We start from the raw sequence: 24228 nt of genomic DNA, 5'->3' as shown, positions 1-24228 counted from the left end.
CCGTTACCCACTTGGGCTAGTTCAGCCCCCTCGGTACTTTGTCTTTTCGGTATTATTATTATCACCATCATCACGCATTCCCTGGCAGCTTGCTCCCGAAGAAACCTATCGCCCCCCCCCCCCCCCGGGGGAGGTGAGGAAGGGGGGCTCTCCCATCCCCACCCCGGCCGCAGGCACCCAGGCGGGCAGAGCTGCCCCCTGCTCGGGGTTGGGGGAGCAACGGGGCAGCAAAGCGGTCAGCTGCCCGGCGACTGCAGCGCGCCCGGGGGGGTCCCCGGAGGTTGGCGGCGGCTTACCCCCCCGGGGGGGCCGCGGGACCGGGCCGGGCGCCGTGGGAGTGCGATGGCGGGGGGCAGCGCGCAGGCAGCGCGGAAGCAGCGCGCAGGCGCGGGCAGGGAGCACCCAGCTCTTTATGGCCAGGTGAGAGAGTCCCGGCGCAGGTAAGGGGAGGATTTACCCACAGGCATCCCGGGCGGCTGGCTTGCCTTCGCAGTCCATGACCAGCAGGGACCTGGGGATTCGGAGCCCGCAGCCAGGATGTCTATCCTTGCCAAAATGGGAGACTGGCAGGTAAGGCGACCCTCTTGCCCTGGGGAGGGGAGGGGGTTATTGTTATTTTGGGACGGGAGGTAGGGCTGGAGCGGGAAAGGTGACGGGCCGGGGGGGAGCGGGACAAACCTAGCGCCGGGGCTGGCGATTCTGCGGCTCCCGGTGCTGGGAGCTGCCTCCGGTCACCGGCCAGGCCCGGCCGCAACAGTTACAGAGCGGCGGGCTGGGGCCGGGAGGGGTGAGGGCTGCTCCGCCGCCGCTGGTGGGGGTGTCCCGGCCCCGGGGCGAGCTGCCCGGCAGCGTGGGCTGGTGAAGGGCGGCGTGTGCCCGCCCGTCGTCCCTCTGCCCGGGGCTGGCGGCGGCCGTCCCGCCGCAGGGCCCCGGGGCTGCCCTCGGATCGCGGCGGGGCTCCACGCCGGGCAGAGCCCGCACCCGCCGGCGTGGCCCGGGGCCGAGCGGCGTGGGCCTGCCGCGCTTCGGGAACGGGCCGCGGGGGCTGAAACGTCGATGTGAGCTCCCACCCGAGCCAGTCCCGTGGAAAAGTAACGCTGCCGGGTCCCACTCGGCAGCAGACGCGCCGGGAGCGACCGTGGAAAGCATTCCCGCGGGGATGAGCTTAAGGGAAAAGCAGCACCCACCAGCGAAAGCGGACAGGCGGTGAAAACGCGGCCTGCCGGGGCCTCGCCCAGCCCCGCGGACGCGGGGGGGACCCACGCTCACCACGAGCGAGCCAACACGTGTGGAATGACGGCGGCTCCCAAACCGGGAGACACTTGGAAAGCCCCGGTGTCCGTCCGCTCGGGCCGAATCGCCGCGGTTTGCCGGCTAATAAAAGAGAAGACGAACCGTCCTGTTCAAACACCCGGGCTTTTACTACCGAAACCGACTTTTTTTTTTTTTTTTTTTTCCCCTCCAGGATAGTCCAGTTCAAGATGGGAGCCTAGCTTCTTTTTCTGTTCCCAACTTTTCAAATCTCTCGATTAAGTCTTTCTCCGTACTGCCTTATTTAATTTTATTTTTGGGGTAGCAGTAAGTCGTCTGGGAAAAAAAAAAACAAGAAAATGCAGTAAACAAAAATGTCTTTTTAAATTATTTTACAGTTAGAACTGGCGTCTTTTTATCAGGTCGGTGCGGAGAAGGGATCAAAAGAGGATTTTTAATTTATTTTTTTTCCTTTCTTCACTGAAGTCAACTCTTATGTAATGGCAATTATGGGCTATCTGCCTTGAAATCTATTCCCGACTTTTCCTTACACCCTGGCCCTCCTTGCTCCCGCTCCCCGGCGCTGCAGGCTCCCCCCCCCCCCCCCCCACCCCCCCGCCATGGCAGGCCGGTGGGGCCGGCCCGGGCGGACCCTCGGCGGGGCGCGCAGGAGCCGCCTCCCGCTGCTAGTGCGGGTCTCTTGGGGAAAGCCGCCTCCTATCCCCGCACCCCAGCCGGCCTGGGGGAGAGGAGGGACAAGGGTCGGGCCTTTGGGCCACGGGCAATCCTGAGCGGCCGTGGGTAGGAGGCTGTCTCGAGTGGGAGGCTCTCCCGGCCCGCCCGGCTCCGCCAGGACGGCGCTAAGGGACGATGGGCCCCTTAGTTACCTTCCTCCCCTCCTCTTTTTCTCATTCCCGGCCCCCCCCCGGGGGCATTAACTAGGCTTAATCTGCCAGCTCCATTTGAACCTCAATGGGAGTAAAAACAACAATTTACTCTCCTGCCACTTGCAGACAAAAGCGCTGGTGAAAAAGAGCATCGGGGGGTGAAGGAGGGGCGGGGGGGGAAGAGGAAAGAAAAAAAAAAATCCATTTTGGGGATGTAGATGTGCGTGTGAAGGAGCAGGCCCTGGAGCCTGGAGGCTTTGCCACCCTTCCCGCCGTGGGGACGCGTGTGCCGGGCCCCCCGAGGGCCCGCTGCGGCTCCCCTGCGGAGCGGAGGGGCCGTTTGCTCCCGAAGGCAGTAAATTTTCCGCCGGCGTCGGGGGGGGTGGCCCCAGGAGGGTCTCCCAGGTCGACAGGGCAGGTTTTGCGGTTGGCAGAGGGAAGTTTTGGGGAGGTGCAGGGCAGCCAGGTGCTTGGCCCCAGCCCCGCGCAGGGATGCTCGGCTCCGGGGGACGCCTGGAGCCCGGCGGGCGTGGGGAGCCGCGCCAGGCCCGACACGCCGGCCCCACGGAGAGGAGGATGCCTCGCCGTTAGGAGCAGCGTGGGATCAGTGGGAGAAAATTAAAAAAAAAAAAAAAAGGAGAAAACGAAGCCTTTCTGTGGATGGATCAAGGCTGGGCACCCGGGGAAATAAAAGAGAAGGGTGGAAAAGCAACCCCCCAGGAGGGCGGGCTGAGCGCTCGCTTGGAGGCATATTGTTAAGCAAACGAAGCGCTCCACCTAAGAAAGTACCAAAGTTTTACTACGGTCATTGCTTTGTCCCTTTGCTCAAGTGCTTGCAAAAGACTTTTTGGCTCCTGCTGCATTCACGTTACCGCTCGCCCACTTCTATCTGGGAGGTTATGTTGGGTTTGTTTGGGGTTTGGTTTTGTTGGGGTTTTTTTTTAAGACCGATAGCCAACGGAGCCGAGAGGAACAAAATAGTTTACAAAAGAAAGCAGCTTTTCGAATATCCACCAAAAAGATCAAATCAAATCCAGAGGGCAACAGAAGCCTCCGCAGACAATAACCTCGTTAGAGCAAGACCCGAGTCTCGTTTCTCCTTGCTTTGATTTCTTTAAACATCGTTGGGGAGGAGGAAAAAAAAAAAAAAAAAAAAAGGTGGCTTCATGACTAGCCCCAAACTCTCTGCAGATGAAGGGACAGTCACCTCTTTGATTTCGCTTGCCACTTTTCTCCCTGCTGGCAGGCAGAGGCGTGGGGGGAGCGGCGGCCGGCGAGCCCCGCTCTCCCGCCCGCAGGCAGGCAGGGCCCGCTGCCCCCCGCCCCGCCCCGGGATTCGGCGGGTTGGAGAAAGCTTTTTTATTTATTTTTATCTATTTATATTTTTTAATTTTTTGGTTGCTCGTGGGTCCTTTCTACCTGCGTCCATCGCTGCAGGTTGTTGTGCTGGCGAGCAATTGGGCTGTTGTTGATATGCTAATGAGGCGATTAGGCTGTGGGTAAAGAGCTGGAAAAGGGTAAAGTTTCCACCATTAGAGGGAGATCTCCGAGCGCGGACGGGAGCGCTGCACAGCCTCCGCCAGCTCCCCACGCCGCCCCGGCACCGCCACCGTAGGGAAAGGCAAGGGAGAACCAAATCCTCTCTCTCACGCCAATCCATGAAAATGCTTTGGAAACTGACGGATAATATCAAGTATGAGGAATGTGAGGTAAGAGCTTCCCCCGGCCGGGGCAGAGCCCCCGGCCTCGCAGCTGCGAGCGGGAGCCTGCAGCATCCCTCCATCTCTCGATTTCGTTTAGGAAAACTTCTGCTCCTTCGCCAGGCTTCCTTGCGGTCCTGCAGCCGGAGAGGGGCTGGGGTCCTTCCCCTGGAACTTCGGGGCTTGTGGAAACCCGGCTTTGTCGGAAGTGTATGAGGAAAGGCAAACGGGATCCAGCAGCAGTCTGGTCTATAGGTAGATCATCCGTAGATAAAGCTCTGTAAGGATGCTACACTCATCCATATGGATGGATGGATGAATGAATGAATGGACGGATGAATGAATGAATGAAAGGGCAAAGAGACAAAGGGAAAGGAATTATTCTTACACGCCAGGTACCCGAGGCATCCCAATAAATTGGCTCAGGACCGACGCTTAAATTCAGCCTTTTTGATGTAGCTGCGGGTTGATTATACCGAGCTGCACAAATTTGCAGGGCTCAGCTGCCGAACTGAAATCAAGGGTTTGGGAGCGGTGTTCCCCCAGCCTCCTAATTTTCAGGGCCACACTCCCGCGGCTTTGAGCAGTAATATTTTAACCGCTTGGGGAAAAAAAAATAAAATCCATCTAATTTGGTTTTGGAGCCGTTCAGCACAGATTGTGTGCGCGCATCTCTCTATGTGTCTGTGTGTGCATCCATATTTTTAGAAGCAGGCGAGTGTCTTTTAATCTGACAAAAAGGAGGAGAAGAAGAGGAAAAAGAAGAGCGATGCCCAGGACTCATGCCTAGTCTCAAACCAACGAATACTATGGTCACCCGTTTCGCAAAAGTTGCCTGTGCAGTGCGTTTAAACCGCGCAATAAAGGACTCCACTTTGCAAATGAACGCAGTTATTTGGTCGTGATCCACGCGGGAAGGTCCCCTCAGCCTCGGCGGAGCCTTGCCGTCATGCATGTCTGGGGCGAAGGGGGGGGGCCACGCTCCCATCCGACCCTGCCGCTGCTTTGGGCGATCCTGTAGCTTAGGAAAGGGACCGAGGACTCGCCAGACTCACCGCCGACTAAATGATTTGGTGGTTTAATCCCGGATCGAGGAGTTTGGGATAAAGCTGTCTCCCGGTGCGGGAGCTGAGCTCTTAGATCCACTCGCTGGCAGATGCTTCATTTCTAGGAATGAGGTGTCAGGGGTGGTGGTTTTTTTGTGGTTGGTTTTTTTTTTTTTTTTTCTTTTTAAGACGGAAAAAAAGAATCTATGTATTCTTCAGCTGGATTTCGGGAGGAAAGTGTGTCTCTTCCCCCCTCCCTCTCCCCAGGATCGGTATTTAAGTGTGCACACGTGCGAGCGTGTGGATTTCATCGCCAATGGCTTTTGTTGCCTTGTGCTAATGGGACTTTGCACCGAGGTGCTACCAAACACGGAGGGAGCAGCGGCCGCTCCGCCGGTGCCCCGCCGGCTTTTGTGCGTGCGTGTGCGGTTGGCTCTCCGTGTTTTCCTCGGGAGCGGATGCGAGGGGACATGTGGAGAGGATGGAAAAGAGGGTGGCTTTACCCTGGCGGGGATAGGACCTGCCTTTAAAAGAAAAAAAATGGAAAAGAAAAGCGGAATAAAAGCCCGGCAAGCCGCGCTCAGTGCCCGGGGCGGCCGGAGCGACGGGAGCAGGCGGGCGGAGCGCGGGGCCGGGCGCCGGCGGCGGGGCGGCTGCGGCGGGGCAGCGGCGGAGAGTGGAGCCGTGCCTGTTTGAGGGAGTTGTTTGGGAGTTGCACAGCCAGTCCGACGGGTTGCGCCGGAGCCCCGGCTTGTCTGGGCCGGGAGAAGCGCTCGCCTTGACTGTTTCCCCGGCTCCCTTTTTCCCCCGCGTCCCTCCCGCCCTCCTTCCCTCCCCGCCTCCTGCCTTTTCCCCCCGTCTTTTCCCGGATCCTCCGAGAGGGGGGCCACGGGGAGCCCGGCGGATGCTCCTTGGGCTCCCCAGCCCCCCCGCCCCGGCCGTCCGCCGGCCCCGGCGCTGGGCTCGAACCGGAGGAGGAGGAGGAGGAGGGCTGACACCCAGAAGGGGAGACACCCAAAAAAACTTTCCCAGCCGGTTTCCGGGACGCGGGGCACGGAGGCGAGCCGGCTCGGCGGCGCGGGGCGGCCGCCGCGGGGGCAGCGGCGCGGGGAGCCCCTCGGCGGGGCGCCCTCGAGGCATGGACGGGGCGGCGGCGGCGGCGGGCGGCCCCGCGGAGCCCACCCCGCGCAAAGGCGGCGGCGGCGGCAGCGGCGGCGGCGCGGCCGAGGGCGGCAAGACCCAAGCGGGGAGCCAGCAGCCGCTCTTCTCCCTGGGCTTTGAGGCCAGCTACGCGCAGCAGCCGCAGCCCGAGGTGCGCCCGCGAAGGACCGCGGGGCTGGGGGCAGGGGGAGGCAGCGACAGGGAGGGAGGGAGGGAGGGAAGGGAAAGGAAAGGAAGGGGGGGGACCTGCGCCCCCTCCCCTCCTTCTACCCGTCTCCCCCCCCCCCCCCGCACCCCCCTCCTGGCTCCCACCCTCTCCCTCTCTCCGGATCTCTTTCTCTTTCACTTTTGCATGCCCTGCAACCTTTTAAAATGTTGCCCCTTTCCTGTGATTCGTCAGACGCGGCAGCATGTCCCCCCTCTCTCTCTCCCGCTCCCTCTCTCTCCCTTTTTGTCTCTCTCTCCCTCTCCCTCTCCCCCATCTCTGATTAGATACACTGATTCTTCATTCAATGGACGTCATTTAGAACAGGCTCTGCCTTGAGTTGCCTTCTCGCTTCACGCTCGATTTCCAGCCATTCTTCCCTTATTAAGTATTCGTGTAATATTAATAGTCATGAATATCTGCTATTAGGAGTCTCCAGGAAGGCAGCAGATCTGTTATTAGGAGCTCAAGTGAAGCAGCAGCTAAGTCAAAGGAGAAAAAGAAAGAGACAGAGGAAAAAAAAAAAAAAAAGGATTAAGAAACAAACACACACACCCAAAAAACAAAAAAACAAAAAAAAACCCCAAAAAAAAAAAACAAAAAAAAAAAAAAAAAGCAACCAACTTTGACTCCTCACACCACGCCAGGATAGAGAGCTCGCCTTGGCAACACCCGATGAAGGGCAGCAGAGATCGGTGCAAGTTCTGATGGATTATAGTGGCGCACCCGCGGTGCAGGAGCAGCCCCGGCGCCCCGGTCCCGCCGCCCGCGCCTAGCGCCGGGCTCCGGCCGCGCTCCCTCCGCACCCGCGGGGCTCCGCCGGGGGCTGCGCTCCGCCGGTCACTGTCCTCTGCTTTTTTTTTTTTTTTTAATTTTATTTTTTTTCTACCCTGACTTGTAACCCCCGACTCTTCGCAGATGTTAGTACACAGTTTTTCGGCTATGGTGAGTTGCTTCACGTTTCTCTTGGAGGGGGTTTGGTGTGTGCTGGGTGTTGCTATTGTTGTCGGCGGTGGCGGTGGCGGTCGGGGTTTCGCACACAGCTTGCCGGAGAGGGCTTTTTTCCTTCATTTTTATTAATTCGGAGGCTTACCTTTTTTTTTTTCTTCCCCCCTCTCTCTCTCTTTTTTTTTTTTTTTTTTGGGTCTGCTTGGAGCGAACGGCAAAAGGCTTTGCTTGGACCTTACTGCTTCGATTCCTTCACCTTGCCACCTGCAAACGGGATATTTTCAGCTTTCTCGTTTCCCTTTTTCGGGATCGTGGCTCTTTCCCTTGAAACCTCCTCCACCTCCTCCTTTGGAGGCCATGCCTTTTTTTCCCCCGGACATACCCTACGGCTGCGGGAGACGGCAGGAGCCGTGCCGAAACGCCCGGGCGCATTTCGGTGCCGCTCACCCCTCGGTGCGGCGGGGCTCGGGGCGATGCTCCCCCCGGCTGCCCGGCGCATTCCTCCGCTTCCCCGGCTCCCTGGTCGCCCCCTCCGCTCCGAAATCGCCCGCTGGCGAGCGGGGAGCTCGGCCGGGCACCGGGGCGGTTCTCCCCGTATGTGGGGAACTGTAGCAGCGCCTTCGCCCCGAAATATTTGTAAAACTCGCGGGGGGAACGACCGGTTTGTTTAGAGCGTATTTCGGCGTCTTCTAGCAACAAAATGGCAGTGGGCTTGGATTTTCCAGGGGTTTCTTGGGATGCGTTATCGGTAATCCCAGCGACAATATTTGTCTCGGTTCTGTCCAGGGCCAGCGGGAGGATTTAGGGTCATGGTAGAATTATTATTTTAATAATGCCCGCTTATGAATTGTTCTTTTTATTTGCGGGAAATACCTGCTCCTGAAATGCCGGGGCGCGATCTGTTGGGAATCCACGCTGTATCGCCGCAATGTTTTATTTATTATTGTAAGCAGTCCTGTTATAATTGTTGCTGTTATCATTATTGCCATTATTATTATTATTTTAAAAAGCGAGACTGCCTCTTAATTGTGTGAGAAGGAAAATCGGAGGCAGGGAAATACCCAGATCTGCTGTTCTCCGCCTCGGAGCGGACGAATTGCCCATCTTTGCCCGATAGGTGAAATTCGCAAGCCGATTTTGAGGAGAAACAGTTTGATTTTATCTTTGTTTTTCTTTTCTCTCCCCCTTCCCCCTCCCTCTCCTCCCTCCCCCGCCGCCCCCCCCCCCCCCTCCGCCCCCCTTACACCTCAGGAGCGCCACGACAGTACCAGCAACGGGACAGCCCGGCTACCCCAGTTGGGGACCGTGGGTCAGTCTCCCTACACCAGCGCCCCGCCGCTCTCCCACACCCCCAACGCCGACTTCCAGCCCCCCTACTTCCCCCCCCCTTACCAGCCCATCTACCCCCAGTCTCAGGACCCCTACTCCCACGTGAACGACCCCTACAGCCTCAACCCCCTCCATGCCCAGCCGCAGCCCCAGCACCCAGGATGGCCGGGACAGAGACAGAGCCAGGAGACGGGGCTTCTTCACACGCACCGGGGTTTGCCCCACCAGCTCTCGGGGCTCGACCCACGCAGGGACTACCGGCGGCACGACGACCTGCTGCACGCCCCGCACGGGCTGGGTTCGGGGCTGGCCGACCTGCCCCTCCACTCCATCCCCCACGCCATCGAGGACGTGCCGGTAAGCGAAGGGACCCCGGGGCCCGCTCGCCCCTCTCCCTCCTCCTCCTCCTCCTCCCCGCGGGTGCCGAACTTCGGGGGAAGGGAGGGGGACACCCCTCCCCCCCCCAAAAAAAAAGGGGGAGGGAAGAAAAGAACCCCCCCCAGGGAAAGGCGAAGCCCCCACCTAGAACAATAGGTTCTTGCAGCTCGTCCCTGCGCGACGCCTCCCCGCTAACGTGCCCGCTAAAATATAAATAAATCAAATTACTGTCATCGTTAACAATATCTTTCCTTCTCAATGACAATAAGCTGTTACGATTGGAAGAATATATAATATCACCACAGGGCCGTGCATTTGGGGATTTCTCGCTGCCTTGGGAAAAACACGAGTCTGAAACGCGAGATCTCATTAAATGTCCTCCCAGGCAAACGTAAAGGGGGAAGGAAAAGAAAAAAGTGGGTGAAAGTGGCCTAAGAAGGAAAAATGGGTTTCCCGTGATTACAGAATTGGCATATGGGATAACGACATCCGAAGTTGTAAGAGGATATGGGCAGACCCTCTTTTCTGAAGGAATTAATTGACAAATCAGGGAAGAGGTATATTAAAATGCTGCTGCCTTCTTTTAGCAGTGGTGCAAAGGGATGACCTCATAAATCATTAGCTATAGGTTATCAAATTCGAGCCAGACCTGCTACACCCTATATCAAATTAAACGTTGGGAGCCTATTGGAGGATGTGTTATTTCGGGGACCTAATTCTGTTATCGATAAATACAGATTTAAAAAATGATTTCTAATTAAGCATGACATTAGTGCACGGGCTATTTACGAAGCAAGCCAGGGCTATTGTTCGGTTAGGAAAGTGGCCTTATGCAACGTGATAGGTCATGATCAAAGTTCATCTTTCTGGGTTTCTCCCCCCAAAATGGAAGTAGAACATGGCAATAAATTTATTAAAGCCCACAGAGCTCGTGCTGAGGGACTGAAGCTGCTCGACTTGCAGGAGGAAAGAGGAGGAGGGAACTGTGGTATCTGGATGTGATTTTTGCTGAAATGCCATCCCAAATTACAGGATCAAATATTACAACAATATATTTGCTGACAGTTTAATGAGTACAGTTTCGTGTTGCAAGGATAATGTTCAGATGAACTTACCTATTTTTTGGGGTCATTTTGAAATCTTTTGTAAATTATACTCGGGGAAAATAGTGAATTTATTACAGCCCTCATCTGGCTAAATTAGCCACAGAAAATTGCTGGTTATGTTTAGCAGTTTTGCAATAAAGGCGTACGTTTCCCAAAGTGGAGGATTTAGTAAGCAATTTGGATCCGCTAAAAGCAGGTCGATTCTTTAAACTTGATATAAAATAACATGGAGGCAATAGTAAGAATAAACTAATTTGCTCACTGCAAGCCCCTGGTTGCTGTAGGAGGAACATGACCTAAAATGTTCTCTTGAATTCTCCCTCTCCTCAATGGTGCTCCGCGGCAGTGGGCTGATTTCGGGAAGCCTCCTCTGCAGATATTTTAAGTACGAATCATTTGATTTGCCTTTCAGGGATCTATGAATTAATAGCATTGCTATACTTCGTGAAAACCAAATGCCATCTGGTTTAAATCCTTAAACCAGCCCAGCCAATTTTTTTTTTTCCTCTGTAAATCCGAATCAGCAGGCTGCATGAAGGAAAGCATAAAAATAAGGGGATGTATCTTTTAAGAGTATTTTATCTAGTTATGCGGAGAAAAAAAAAAAATCATTACAGAAATCTAGGTCGGGAAAGGGTCGTTTTTAAATTTTTCCGTTGTTGCAACAGTTAACCTTTAATAAAAACGACCGCTAAATATTTAAGAAAATCAAGTAGACGGTGAAAATTATTTAATCATAAATATCTCTGTGGGATTTTAAACTTAACAGTCCTCCCTGTATGGAATATGTGTAGAAATAACACAAATAAAAGTATTATGCCACACTACATTTACTTTATGGGTTTAGGGTGCATGCATAAAGGGATCATATTTCCCCATATAGTTAAAACAGAAGAACTGCAGCAGTAGTCATTTCTGAACATTTCTCAATTTAATTATACTTAAATCCAGAAGCACTTTAGGCAAGTTACAAATGAGAGCATTGAGTATAATAAAACCTGTAATAAAGCAACTTAGTACCATCCACCCGGAATCATTGAGATCAGGCACAATTAACAGGAGCATAAATCCAAGACAGAATGGAAAATGTTAGAATCAGTATTATTGTTGGACAAAGACTAGAGAAGGAAGTAATAGTTTTTTAAATGGTAATGCCTGGGTTTTGTAACGATTGCGAAATCTTCTATCTCAGCAGCACTGGTGTTAATTTGTAAACACAGCCAGACATTATATCGCCTGTCAGTTTTTGGAATTAGAAAACATGATTTCATTTGACTTTCTAATCACGTCGTGACTCCGCCGGGCGAACCCCAGCTGTAGCCGCGACCGCGGAACCTGCGAGGGGACAATAGTGGGGGAGCGCGGGGTGCGTGGGGCAGCGTGGCCCCCCCTCCTCCCCCCGGGCCCGCATCGGTTCCCCCCCTCCTTTGTGCTTTCCCTCCCGCGGGAGCGGGCGCAGCAGCGGGGAAGGGCCGGCCCGGCCCGGGGCCGGTTCCCGGGGAGGGGAGGGGAGGAGAGGAGGGGAGGGGAGGGCAGTCAGGAGGGAGCCGGCAGAAGCTGGAGGCCACTCGGGTGTCGGGCTCGGCCGGGCAAGCCCCGGGGGTGCGGGGATGATTTATTATTATATTTTTTCTTCCCCTTCTTGGGGAACGGGGGAAGACTGGGGAGGGACACGGGATCCCTCCTGATAAAGGAAATCCCCCCCAAATCCCGTGTCGTCCCCCTGCCCCTCGATCCGTTGTTTCCCTCCCCGCACCGTGACCGGGGAGGGGGACACACACACACACAACTTCCGCACCCCAGCCCTCTCCGCCTTTTGTTGTGGTTGTACGCTTACATCCCTGCCTGTTCCTTTTGTTGCAGCACGTCGAAGACCCCGGTATTAACATCCCAGATCAAACTGTAATTAAGAAAGGTAAGCCGTTTCCTTGCGCATACCAAACATGTCGTCACAGGCTGGGGACTGCTCGCAGGGAGGACTTACCCGGCCTCCCCCCCCCGCCCCCCATACACACCCCCGGCCCCCCGGCTCCTTCCTCTGGCACGTACTGTTGGCCAAAAGGTTGGAAGCAGAGAAAGAAAACGGGCGATGCGAGTTGAAATCTGCCCTCTTAAATGGCCACGTTTGCCGGGTATTTTAATTATTGTTGTCGTTAACGAGGAAAAATGTTAGCAGATGATCTAGAAAATCCGAGCCGGTATTTTAGTGCATTAGCGAACAATTCGGTTTGATGGTTTGCCCCGTGCCTGTGGCTGAGCAGCGGGGTTTAATCGTTGTTGGTAAACTGAAAGAGAAAACGTTATTCCTCCTCCTTCGGGTTTTCTCATTTAAATCGCGGCGGTGATGAGGTGGGCTGTTGGAGAACAAGGGGCGAGTTTCTGGAAACTGATGGCTGTCCGTCAGGGCTGTTCGGTTTTCGTTCGCTTTGTGTGCTTGCTTCACTTGGAATTGAATTGCTTGGAAGCGGGTCCCCTAATCGTGCAAAATGTTTATGGCGCGTTTTCGCTCAATTTTCTTTTCCCATCTTTCTTCGGACGACCGAAGGATTGGGAAAGGTGGCACAAGGCAGTTTGCAAAGGAAGTTTTTGGTGTAAAGTGATTTGTTTGAGTTTGGATCCTGCGTAGGGAGCTGCTGTTGACGTAAAATTGGCGGGGCTGAACGCGCAGGTGGCTTCTGCCTGCTCTGAGGGGTGCCCTGGCTCTGCAGCCGCCTGGGGTTTGGGCACCCCGGCTGCCACTGGAGCAAGAGGTGCTGAATGGAGCCGCTCTTCTCTCGAACCCTCAGCACTGCGCAGCCAACGAGCTCAAACTTTCATCCCCCCCCCCCCCCCCCCCGCCCCGTCTGTAAAGCCTTTGTCACGTCAAATTAGATGTGCAAGGGATAAATCTTAAGAGATGCTCTTTCCAAGTCGACATGATAATTGGCTCTTTTATTAGTAATCTCAAGAGTTCGTTTAACTCCTGTTGTATCTATTAGCCTTCCCAGAGCTATTAATGTCACAAGTGATCTATCCAAAACGGAGAGAGCCCCCCGCTCGGTTGGACTGCGCCCGCGAAGAGTAGCGGGTAGGGGCGGAGGAGCAAGGGAAAGCGACCGCACGCCCGCGGTGGCGGACCGGGCCGGGACCCGGGGCCGGCGGGCACCGCACGCCGAACGGCGGCCGGGCTCGGCGCCTCCCCGCCAGCCCGGGCTGGGACCGGGCTTTATTTTGGGGAACGAGTGGCTCCGGGTGTCGGCGGGGCGGGCTCCGCCGCCGGGTCAGACGCGTGCCGGCTCCTCGCTGCGTTACGGTTTTTCCACGTCAGAAAGTTGTTGTGCGCTGGAAAGGCGGCGGGGCGGGGCTGAATGGCGCCGGCCCCGGGGCAGCCTGCCGGCACCCGGGCGCCTATCGCTGTGTCGCACTGACGCCCGGCCCGCTCGTTGTGTCGCTCCCCTGGGCGCTGCCTGCCCTCCGCTGCCGGCGGCGCCCGTTGCGGGCCTGCCTTGCCCGTGACGTCTAATGCGGCCGGTACTGACGTACTTTAACAAACAGTCATCAGCCCCCCGACGGCGTGCGCCCGCTCCGGGCTCGGGGGGGGGGGGGGCGGGCAGGCAGCGCGGCGGGCCGGCGGGTTATCGTTTAAATTTCTTTTCTGCTGGTCGAGGGTTGCCCCGCTCGCTCTCTCCCTGCTCCTCCCGTCGAGCGGAGGGGTGCCCCCGCCGGCCGCCCTGCCCTCGCCTGCCCCCGCTCCCCGCCCCTGCCCCGTAGGCGGTGCGGGGCCGGGGCTGGCCGTAGCGAGCGGCTCGAGTGCCCGCCGGCGGCGGCTTCCCCCTCCCCGGCTCCCCGCCCGCTCCTCACCCTCACCTCCCTGCTCCTCCCTCCCTGCAGGCCCCGTGTCCCTCTCCAAGTCTAACAACAACGCCGTCTCCTCCATCCCCATCAACAAGGACACGCTCTTCGGCGGGGTGGTGAACCCCAACGAGGTCTTCTGCTCGGTGCCGGGCCGCCTCTCGCTGCTCAGCTCCACCTCCAAGTACAAGGTCACGGTGGCGGAAGTGCAGAGACGCCTCTCGCCGCCCGAGTGCCTCAACGCCTCCCTGCTGGGCGGAGTGCTCCGGAGGTGAGGGGCGGGGGAACGCAGGGGGCGGGGTGGTGGCGGCGGCGAATAACGCCCGCTGCTGCCGGGCCGGGCCGTGCCGGGCGGGATGGAGGGATGGATGGATGGATGGATGGATGGATGGATGGATGGATGGATGGATGGAGAAGGGGAGGAAGGAAGAGGACGGGAGCCCACGCGGGGGGGCGGCGGCGGCGGGGGGGGGGGGCGCGCGCGGTGCCCGCCACTAGGGGTCGGGGCACGCGCGGCCGCCAGGGCAGCGCGGCGAGGCGGGGGGGGGGTGTGTGTGTGTGTGGGGGGGGGGGGTGTAGCCATGGCAACGCGCAGCCTTGTGTGCTTCCCCCGCCCCGCTTCGGGGGGTCTGGGCCGAGGGCCCGGCACGGCCCGTGTGTGTGTGTGTGTGTCCCCGGGCCACACTGTCCCGTCAGGGCGATGAACATCCCTCCCACACACCCACCCCAGGAGCAGGGAGGTTACCAACAGGCATCCTGCCGCCAGCACCCACCCTGCCGCCCTGGGCCTGCGACCTCACCCAGGCGATTACGCAGCGCCCGGGCAGGGAATAACATCCAGGATTAATTAAACCAGCTCCCACCTCCACGGCCAGGCTCAGTCCGGCTCTGCCAAAAAGCCACAGACAGGCCACGCAGGGATTAGTGTGAGGGCAGTGATGTTCCGTGGCGGTAACGGGGGCTGCCGACCTCTCATAACACCTGGGCCGCTACCCGTGGGCTGTGGGGAGAAGCTGTCGTCCCCCCCGTGCTCCCCCCCGGGTCCACAGCGCCTTGGGAGCTCAGGCGGCTGCCTCTGGGGTCCAGCCCTGGCCGTGATGTGCCCAGAGCTCCCCACCAGCCTGGGGGCTGATCTGGACCTTAGTGAGCACCTCTGTTCCCTCGACATGGAGCCACCTAAAGCCCCGGTCCCTGTGTCTGAGACTCAGCTTTCAGCAACACTCACCCTTCAGCCCCCCCCCCCCCCATGCCTCTTCCCCCCCACCCTTTACTCCCCTCCTCGGGAAGGCAATGTGTCGGGACGATCCATGGGCAGGAGTGCAAGCGGGAGAGCGGGTGTCCCCCACCAGCCCCGTTTCTCAATGCCTTTCTGTGTGGAGCAGGGCGAAGTCTAAAAACGGAGGGAGATCTCTGAGGGAGAAACTGGACAAAATAGGATTAAACCTGCCAGCCGGGAGGCGTAAAGCTGCTAACGTTACCTTGCTCACATCGCTCGTGGAGGGTAAGTGACTCAAAGAGCCGGGAGGGCTTGTTTGGAAAATGTGCCTGTTGCTTTTGCCTAATGGGAGAAGACTTGGTGTAGGGTTGGTTGGTTTGGTCTTTTTCCCTGAGTCAGTGCTTATTGGAAATTGGAAGGGTGTTATTTTCTATGCCTCAGAAAAAAAATGTTAATTGTGTGCCTTTACTTTTTTGTTTTTACCTGAAACGGGCTTGTGTGAGTCCTGCAGACTTAGCATTGCATCCTACCATTTGTTTGCTTTTAAGTCCCTGAGCTAGATGTTTTCAGGGCCCCATCTTGCTCCCTCGTTCAAGTGAGTAATCCCTCCCCAGAGCACGCAGATCTTGCTGGGAGCAGCATGGGAAGGATCCCTGTGAATGGGGGCTGTGGGCTCAGCCCTGTAAGAGACCCCTGAGTGTTGAGTTGGAAGTGAGAGGGAGCAGAGCCTCTAATACTTCACTGCCGTCCTTCTGCCACAGGTGGACAACCAAGTAATTTTAAATGTCAGAAACTGCAGCTACTTAAAAGTTTGTTCTCCCTCCCAGCCTGCAGCCACATAGCAGTAAATCACTTAAGTTTTCTGACATCTGCATTTGAGAAATGCGTGACCATTACTTCCTGAATTAATTTGGGAATCCTTGACCTCAGCCATGAATTAATAGTGTCCTGAAAGCCTCAAAGTTGCACCACCACCCCCCCGCTCCCTTTTGGTTCTCATTTTCAGAACACGTGTTCCCTTGGCTATATCGTTCTCCTCTACTTTGCTCTGGCCAGAAAAGGTGCAACTTACTTTTAATGCCTTGGGATGCCCTATGCTGCCAGAACCGGGATGCGGGAAGCTCAAGAGTTTGCAGTCATTTAGATTTGAAGCAGTTGCTGGGTCAGGCTGACTGGCACAAAGTAAGCCCAAGGCCAGCAAATAGATCCTTCTCCATTCCTCTCACGTACGGGTTTGACTGCATTTTAGGCTGGTTCAGCGTGCAAAGTGCTTTTAAGCTCAGCCTGGGCTGCGCAGGTTTAGCTGAAGTTTGGTTGTGTTAGGAGGGAATTGTTTGCTTTGTTTCGTTGTGGCTTTGCATTCTGTGAAAAATGTTTCATGTTCAAAGGGATGGGGAAAGAAGCGCTGCACAATGCCAGGCTTCATTTTTGTAAGCATCAGGATTAGTAGCTGCACTATATTTATACTCCGTGAAAATTACTGCGTCTTCATGTTTTTGAAAAGGCTTTGCAATTGCATCGACGCGCTGTAGTAAAAAAAATCACGAGGGGAAAACTTGTAAAAAGTCTAGATCTGGTAGATGCTCAACATTATTTGTGGTATTAATGAATATGGAGAAGGTTTTATGGTAATCTATTGTTCTGTTTGGCTTTCACATACAATGGCTTTAAAAGAATGATTTAAAAAAAATCCACCCAAACCAAAACCAGAGTCCCAGTCTCCAGATAACTTAGCAATGGTGGCTAATTTTTGGGGGGATGATAGTATAAACATTGCTGGGGCTTTGAGTCCTGTAGCGATGAGGCAGTTTCTAGAGTACTGTTATTGTTTATGATCCGCTCCATTTTATGGAAACAAGCTCACTGGACTGAGGCTTTGAAGCTCTAATTGGCGCATGCGTTCTTCCGGAGCTAGAGCTAATGGCAGGAAGCCCTGCAGTAAAAACCAACTGGTTCAGGAAATTAAAACCAAAGATTTGAAAATCAACAAAACAGACAGGCTCGGTGGAATGACCCTAAAATTCTCATGGTTAATCGTTTGGGGGTGAACATATAATTATATGCGATCAAGTTAAATTTTAAACACTTAGCTGTTTAATGCATTTTATTTAGAAGAGCTCTAGGAGTAATTATGATCAATATTAATCATTGATGCATTGCAAAAGAATATAGAGACGTGACTGAGGCAAACAAACATTTCCAGAGTAAATAGCTGTGAATTAAATGTGCGTAAATGGCTGTGTATAGGTATGGATATGTAAATCTAAGCACACATTCTAGCTGGATGGAGCCTGTCTGTCTAAAAGTATCTGATAGTCAATGTAAAGTTTAAAAAATTCTTATGCGAGATTTCACTTGTAACGATTGTCATGAAAATACACATTTGCATTGCTCTCAACTGAAGCAAAGAAAACTACTGCAAGATAAGATGTAATTAGCATTTCTTACTCTACTTTTTTTAAAGAAGAAACAAAAAAAAAAGTCCAACCCTTTAAGAAGAAAAGCCCGAGTAGAATGTGGTGCTTTTTTTCCTGATGGATTTCTGCCTCTGTGCGATGTGTACTGATGAGCTGTGTGTTTCCCTCCCATCCCCACCCGTGCCTCCCTTTTCAGGAGAAGCAGTACATCTAGCTAGAGATTTTGGGTACGTTTGTGAGACAGAATTTCCTGCCAAAGCAGTAGCTGAATTTCTCAACCGACAACATTCCGATCCAAACGAGCAAGTCACAAGAAAAAACATGCTTCTAGCTACAAAGTAAGACATTTACCTTTCTGGCATGTTGCTCAGAAGTGAGGGGAGGGCGACAAACACGGGTTTGGGGCTTTTATTTGTGAGCATTTGCCAGTGGCTGATGGTTTTGCAAATTGTGAAGGTGTGTATTTGCCCTCCTGCTATCGGGGAACTCTATAACCCAGCTTGGTTTCCATCAAGTCAGTTTGTGGAGATTACCTTGAAAGCGAGTTGTGAAAATTGTGGGTGGATGTTTAGTTAAATAAAAAGCAGTAATTCTTCAGAGCAAAACATTTTCTCCCGGCCTTTTCACTTAGCTTATCAATTTAGGTAGAAGGGGAAGGCTTCCCATTGACAGTAAAATAGAACTGGCACATTAAACTGATTTCAGTTCATTAAAATCTGCAATGGTTCTTTCTGCCTAAGTAGCTCTGTTACTTAGTGAATATAGGGATATTAAAAATATATTTTAAATGACAATCTGTACGCAGTTAAAATGCTAGTGGAGTTTATCATTGGTGGGGCTGCTTAGAATTCCAGGTGGTGCGTGAAAAGAAAATGATTGTTTTGATATGTTTGCTGGAAATTAAAAGGGTTGTTTAGTAGCCCTTAATTACCAATGGAGGTGTCACCAAAGGGCACAGTGCCAGAGGGCGCAGGCAGAAGATGGGAACCGCTTTATGGCTGGAAGACATTAAGGGGGGGGGGGGGTTTAGAATACAAACTGTTTCAACACGCCTCTGAGCTCTCTTGCTATTTCCCCAACCAATTGTGCAGCGAGTGGATGATATAACCTAACTAACTTCTGCACCGTGCCCTCCTATCCTCTCTTCCCACCTCCCTGGAAGGAAATTTCCAGACCCCGGTTAACGTCAGCCTTCCCCTCTGTGGGAAGGTCCCTTTGGATTTGGAGATATAGATGTACATATATAAATGTTTCAGAATACCCTAATTTAAAGCCTCGATTCCCCTCTCTGCCCCCGCTCTTTCTTCCCGACACACAAGTGTGTTTTAGCCTTGTGAAGGAAGAGGCCTGTGCCTCTCTCCAGGTGTGTCCCGTCCCCGTCCCCGTCCCCCCCAAAAAAAAAAAGGATCTTCCAAGAATATATATATCCCTGAACCTCCCTTTGGATATTGCACCCCATTTATTCCCTTACGCCCTCCTGGGGAACTTTAAACTGCGTGTCTGCTCCAAAACCTAGCTGGGCAGGGATGTGTGTTTGTGGGGAGGGTGTGGGGGGCTGCAGTAAGGGATCGGCGGGGGCAGGCGGGACGGGTGCGTGTATCTGCGTGCCTGTGATTTGTCTGCGCGCCGGCTGGGGCCGGGGCGCGACGCATGTGCGCACTTGCGTGTGCACGCGAGGCGAAGGGAAGAGGTTTGTGCGTGCCAGAGAAGTGTGAGAATTGGGAAGGATGTGTAGAGGAGTGGGAGAGGCGAGAGCACGTGTGCATTTGGGGGCAGTAGCCCCCTTCACCAGGGGCTTGTGTAATCTAGCAGGGAGCATGCACAGGCTTTGCTGCCGCCAGTGATGGTTCATTTCTCTCCCTCTCTCTTCCCCTCCCTCCCTGCCTCCCTCCCTCTGTCTCTCTGCTCCATTTGTGCTACAGACAGATCTGTAAAGAGTTCACCGACCTGCTGGCTCAGGACCGATCTCCCCTGGGGAACTCACGGCCCAACCCCATTTTGGAGCCGGGCATCCAGAGCTGCCTGACCCACTTCAACCTCATCTCGCACGGCTTTGGGAGCCCGGCGGTGTGTGCTGCCGTCACCGCCCTGCAGAACTATCTCACCGAGGCGCTCAAGGCCATGGACAAAATGTACCTCAGCAACAATCCCAACAGCCACACAGACAACAGCACCAAAAGCGGCGACAAAGAGGAGAAGCACCGAAAGTGAGGATCCCCCCCTCCCCACGCTCCTCTCCCTTCCCTCTCATAGCCCATCGATCCATTCGTCTCCCTCCTCCCTCTCCCCTGCACCCAGCACCCCAGGCTACAGCAACAGAATGAGCGCCCTTCTGCCAATCCTGTTCTCTGACTCTGCAGGACTGCTCTGCCCTCTCCCCACGCCCCTTCCCAGCATCCATATTTCCATTTGCCCCCTCTTAACTTCCCCTGCTCTCCCCGCCGCAACCATCGTTTTACCCCAGTTTGGAGCCTAAGAGAACAGAACAGGGGGACGGAGCCAGCAAAGGAAAAAAAGTTCTGTCTTGAGTTTGTGAACTTTTTTTTAAATAAAACAAAAGGAGGAAAAAAAAAAACAAAAACAAAATAAAAAAAGAAAAGGACTTTTTTTTTTCTAAAAATATATTAAAAAATTAAAAAAAAAAGCCAAAAAGAAATAAATAAAACTTAAAAAATTCTATGAGCTTCACCGGACTGAATCACCACCTTCCCTTACATAAACTTCAGTTAAGATTGTAGCCATATTAAAAATGAAAAAAAGTGAAAAAAAAAAAGTACAACAGCAGCAGCAACAGCAAACAAACAAAAAGGCAAAAAGGACTGATGACATTTTATCAGTATTGTGAATAAACTTGAACACAAAACACAAGCAGTTCCATGTCATATCTTCAGTTGTAGAACTTTTTCGTGTCCAAGGTAAAGCGACCAACTTGAACTTTCTATTGCAACACGATTCACGGTTATTATATAAGGGAATCAGTGTTCATGTATGTATATATTTATTTATGTGTAATTTAATGGGAATTGTAAATATGGTGAGTCTGTTTTAAACCTTTTTTTATTTATCTGGTGATCTCGTTTACCTCTTGTTTAGTGGGTTTTAAATCTTCCCCTCTTAGTTCATCATGTGGTTCATGGTACTTATTTAGATATCAGAGGTTTTTGGGGGTTTTTCTCTGGGATTCATCATTTTTAGCCCTGTTGTAGCATGTTAAAGGCGACAATGAAGCAGCTGAACAAATAAAAAACCATGAATTTTTATATATAATTAGTATGACATTTAGTTTCTCATTGAAGATAAAATAAAGTGATGTTGGACCCTGGCAAGGTTTTTAAACATGTTAGTGGTTTTACAACCCTTATGTGTTGTGGAAAATGAAAGAAGAAGTTATTTTCATCCACTGTCCTTCTCCCGAAAGCACCATCAGAGCAATAAATTAATACTGTCTTCTAAAACAAGATTTAGCTTTTCTTTCCTTTTTTCCCCCTTCTTTTTTTTTTTTTTGTTTTTCTCCCTTTCTTTTGTTTTTCTTTTTCTCCTTTTTTTTTTTTTTCCCAAAGAACTTCAAACATTCGGGACCACCTGGTATCCTGTATTTCCACTGGCCATATTGGAAGCAGTTATAGTTGTATTGTATTGAGTTGTGCCGGCAGTAGTTTCCATGCCTGTCAATGTATCATAGTCCTTTGTTGCCCAGATAAATAAATATTTGATACGCTTTATGTCGATTTTTTTATTCAGTGGCTGTCTTTACCCAGGCGTATTTTTGTTCTTGGCAGTATTTTTTATTCAGTATGGTTACAGTAATTGAGTTTAACTCTCCCTTGACAATTGCTCCTTGCAATAAGCAGCTGAACCCATTGTTTCCCTCAAGTATAATAAAAACTTACTTTCAACTTGGAGTTCAGAGCAGGGTATCATTTAGATATTCCACTGAGTCTGTATTCAGACAAATGACACAATAAAGCACAATGTATTCTTTTGGATAAAAAATTGTCTGTACTGCTAACAAAATGACACACTATCTTTTCTTTAACCAAAACATAATTTTATTTAAAAAATAAAGTTTTATTTTATTTATGTTGACCTCTAGGTTTTTATTTCTGTTTATATGCAGCGTGCAGAATTATAAGCCTATAAAATTTTGTACGTGTAGTTGTCCTAACAGAGAGCAGATTAAAAAAAACACATTCTCTCAAGAGGGACGTTTTAAAAAGAATCATTACTGAGCAAATACCGAAAATTAGGTGCTATGAAAAAAACTATGTACTGGTGAATCAGAGCCCGGGTACTCCCTCCCTCAAGAAAAAAGAAAAGCTCCATAGTCGATGCCAACAAAATCATCTCACGGTTGTGAACTTTAGTGAAATCTTGCAGGAGACAGATTATTTCTGATTGATGGTTCGTGTTTTAGTGGAATGCACGGATTGACATTTTGAAATGGTTGTGTCAGTTTATAAGGGACTGAAATTTTTATCTTGAGTTTCTTCTTGTGGAAACCAGTTGTAAAATAGGGAAGTTTGCTTTAAAAAAAAAAAAAAAAGGAGTGTATGTCTTGAAGATGGGCTGTAAAAACATGGAAGAATTCAGACTTTGAATCTATTTTCTTTGGCCCAGGGGGTAGGTGAAGTCAGAATCAGGCTGGATTATATTATATCATAGGAAGGGAGGCTAATGCAGTTTAGAATGTAAAGGCATTTTAAAGAGATGGTCTCCTTTAAGTGCTGATGATATTTTGGTGGTGGTGGCTGATTTTTCTCTCTTTCCTTCCCTCCCTGACTCTCTCTCTCTGTCTCTCTTTTTTTTTTTTTTTTTCCTTTTTGCTCAGGCAGAAATTGAGGCGGTTAAGAGGGAGGTGTTTACAATAAAGCTGCAAAGAGAATTAACATTTGCTCATATATTTTGACGTTTGGTAGGGCTGGTGAAGCAAAGCATTAGATAAAGCCCAAGATGTTTCATTTTGCTTTGGTAATCTACTTATGGAAGGCAGTGTAAAATCAATCTTGCCAAGCAGAAAGAGAGTTGGTGGAGTCTAAATTCTATTTTCGAGAGCCAGCCAGTTTATAAAAATGGTGAATATTTTTTTCCTATAAATTGAAAGTGGATCTTTTGAATGCAAAGCTGCAATTGTTTTAAAAACAGTTATTTATTATTTCCAAGAGAGACTGGTTAACTGTAAAGTAGATGTACCAAAATAATGAGGTGAATGAACCCTAACTGTACATATTCTTGACATAAATGAAATGCACAGTATTGTAGCAGGTGAAGTGAAGCATTGTCTATCAGGGCTGTTTTTCTTGGCTGCATCTCAGATTGCGTGTGGGATCCTAACCTCAGGCACAATAGCATTCATAAACAGCAATACATTGCTGCTCTTTCTACAGCAACACATAAATACTCATTTTTAAACGAAAACAATCTTATTAAATACCATTCATTCATATCTGGATTTACAGATGCTTGTTACTTTTTGAAACCTGTACCCAATATAATCGTTTTATACTGGGCAACGTATAAAGCAGTCTTATGCTAGAACATTATAAGGTCATAATAAATAATGTTTTAAAGATATAATTAGCTACTTTATGCTAGGAGAGCGCGTTTTAAGTATTCTGCTGCTGCATTAGCAAGCCACCAGAAAACAAATGAAATGACCTTGCATAGATTTCTTTATTACTATTATTTCTAAGGAAGGATTTTACAGGCGATAATGGAAATCAGACTAGCTTCGGTTCAGCCTCTTCTGCTGTGACCAACATGCAGTTGCTAAAACGTGCTAATTACTTTAGCGTTCTTTGGATGCGTTTTTAACGTCGTGATCAAGGTGCAGCAGTGAAATTCTGGGTCGTGCTTTTATACGCTAAACAGAAATCTGCTGTTATTTTTTTTCCCCCCAGATTGGCTGAAATGAGGGTGAGCAGTGGCTGAATGTTAGATTGTTGCTGCCACGCTAAGCTAATTCCTGCATGTGAACCAAAAATACAGCTCGGTGCTCTTTCACCGTGAACAAGGACAGCCCTCCTCCTTGTACCGTAATTTACCCCACCCTCCAAAAATCGAATATTAATATAATTTGAGATTTAACTGGTGGAACAGCCATCAGGACAGCAATGCCCCGCAGCTGAAATAATATTTAAAATAGAAGGGATTTGACATTTGAGAAGTCAGTGGCTTGAAATACCCAGTTGTACTTAGCTAATTCAGTCCTTAACCTCTGGTTTCAAATAAATCAATTACAGTCGATTCCACTTCAGTTCAGAAGTGCACGAGGTTTTTAGTTAATTGAATACATTTTATTCACTTGCTAGGAGTATTCATTTATTCAAACCCTTACATTTAGAGGCGATTTCTTTATTGTCCATGATAAATTCGACTGCGTAATCAGATCAGCTCCTTGTTTGTTTACTCGTCTTCTGCCTCGCATTTAAATTCCAGAATGTGCACTTCCCTTTCCCTCCTCGGCATGTGCGTGTCTCAGCCCAGACCAGATTCCCAGAGCGTCAGCCCTCGCGTTCGCAAAGCGTAGCTAAAATAACAAGTGCCCTTCCGACGGGGAGCAACGTGAAGCTCGTCCCGGCTCGTGAGGGCAGAGTGATTTCGACCGGCTCGATAATCAAACGCAAAAGGTCGGGAGTGTAAAAAATAAATGATGCCTCTGATTCTGTCCCGAGCGCCTTTTCTGAATGGAAGGGCTGCGTCTCTGCTCCCTGCCCTGCAAGCGGCGGGAGCTGTTAACTCTTAGAGCGGATTTGG

General features: G+C 51.6%; 1 protein-coding gene across 6 annotated transcripts; it reads left to right on the top strand.

Moving 5' to 3' along the window:
• The first annotated feature begins 522 nt into the window (after positions 1-522).
• TFAP2A (transcription factor AP-2 alpha) lies at positions 523-21197 on the top strand. Of its 6 annotated transcripts, none has more exons than XM_075744998.1 (8): positions 5715-6196; positions 7169-7195; positions 8450-8884; positions 11875-11926; positions 13882-14113; positions 15225-15343; positions 17672-17813; positions 19398-21197. In XM_075744998.1, the coding sequence occupies exons 1-8, from the start codon at positions 5789-5791 to the stop codon at positions 19684-19686; spliced, it is 1704 nt and encodes a 567-aa protein (XP_075601113.1). In that variant the 5' UTR covers positions 5715-5788; the 3' UTR covers positions 19687-21197. The 6 variants fall into 6 exon arrangements, with proteins under 6 accessions (XP_075601115.1, XP_075601114.1, XP_075601118.1 ...); XM_075745001.1 differs by having other exon boundaries at positions 6045-6196; positions 6680-7195; XM_075745002.1 differs by having other exon boundaries at positions 6048-6196; positions 6898-7195.
• Positions 21198-24228: the final 3031 nt, after the last annotated feature.

This window comes from Balearica regulorum, chromosome 2 (assembly GCF_011004875.1).
Source record: "Balearica regulorum gibbericeps isolate bBalReg1 chromosome 2, bBalReg1.pri, whole genome shotgun sequence".
Taxonomy (NCBI): domain Eukaryota; kingdom Metazoa; phylum Chordata; class Aves; order Gruiformes; family Gruidae; genus Balearica; species Balearica regulorum.
This window is presented reverse-complemented; position numbering and strand designations above follow the sequence as displayed.

Excerpts from the sequence above, each read along its gene's own strand:
- TFAP2A (XM_075744998.1), top strand. The coding sequence starts at position 5,789 with ATGCTCCTTGGGCTCCCCAGCCCCCCCGCCCCGGCCGTCCGCCGGCCC. Across the intron at positions 6,197-7,168 it reads CGCAGCAGCCGCAGCCCGAG|ATGTTAGTACACAGTTTTTC; the intron begins GTGCGCCCGCGA and ends GACTCTTCGCAG. Across the intron at positions 8,885-11,874 it reads ACGCCATCGAGGACGTGCCG|CACGTCGAAGACCCCGGTAT; the intron begins GTAAGCGAAGGG and ends CTTTTGTTGCAG.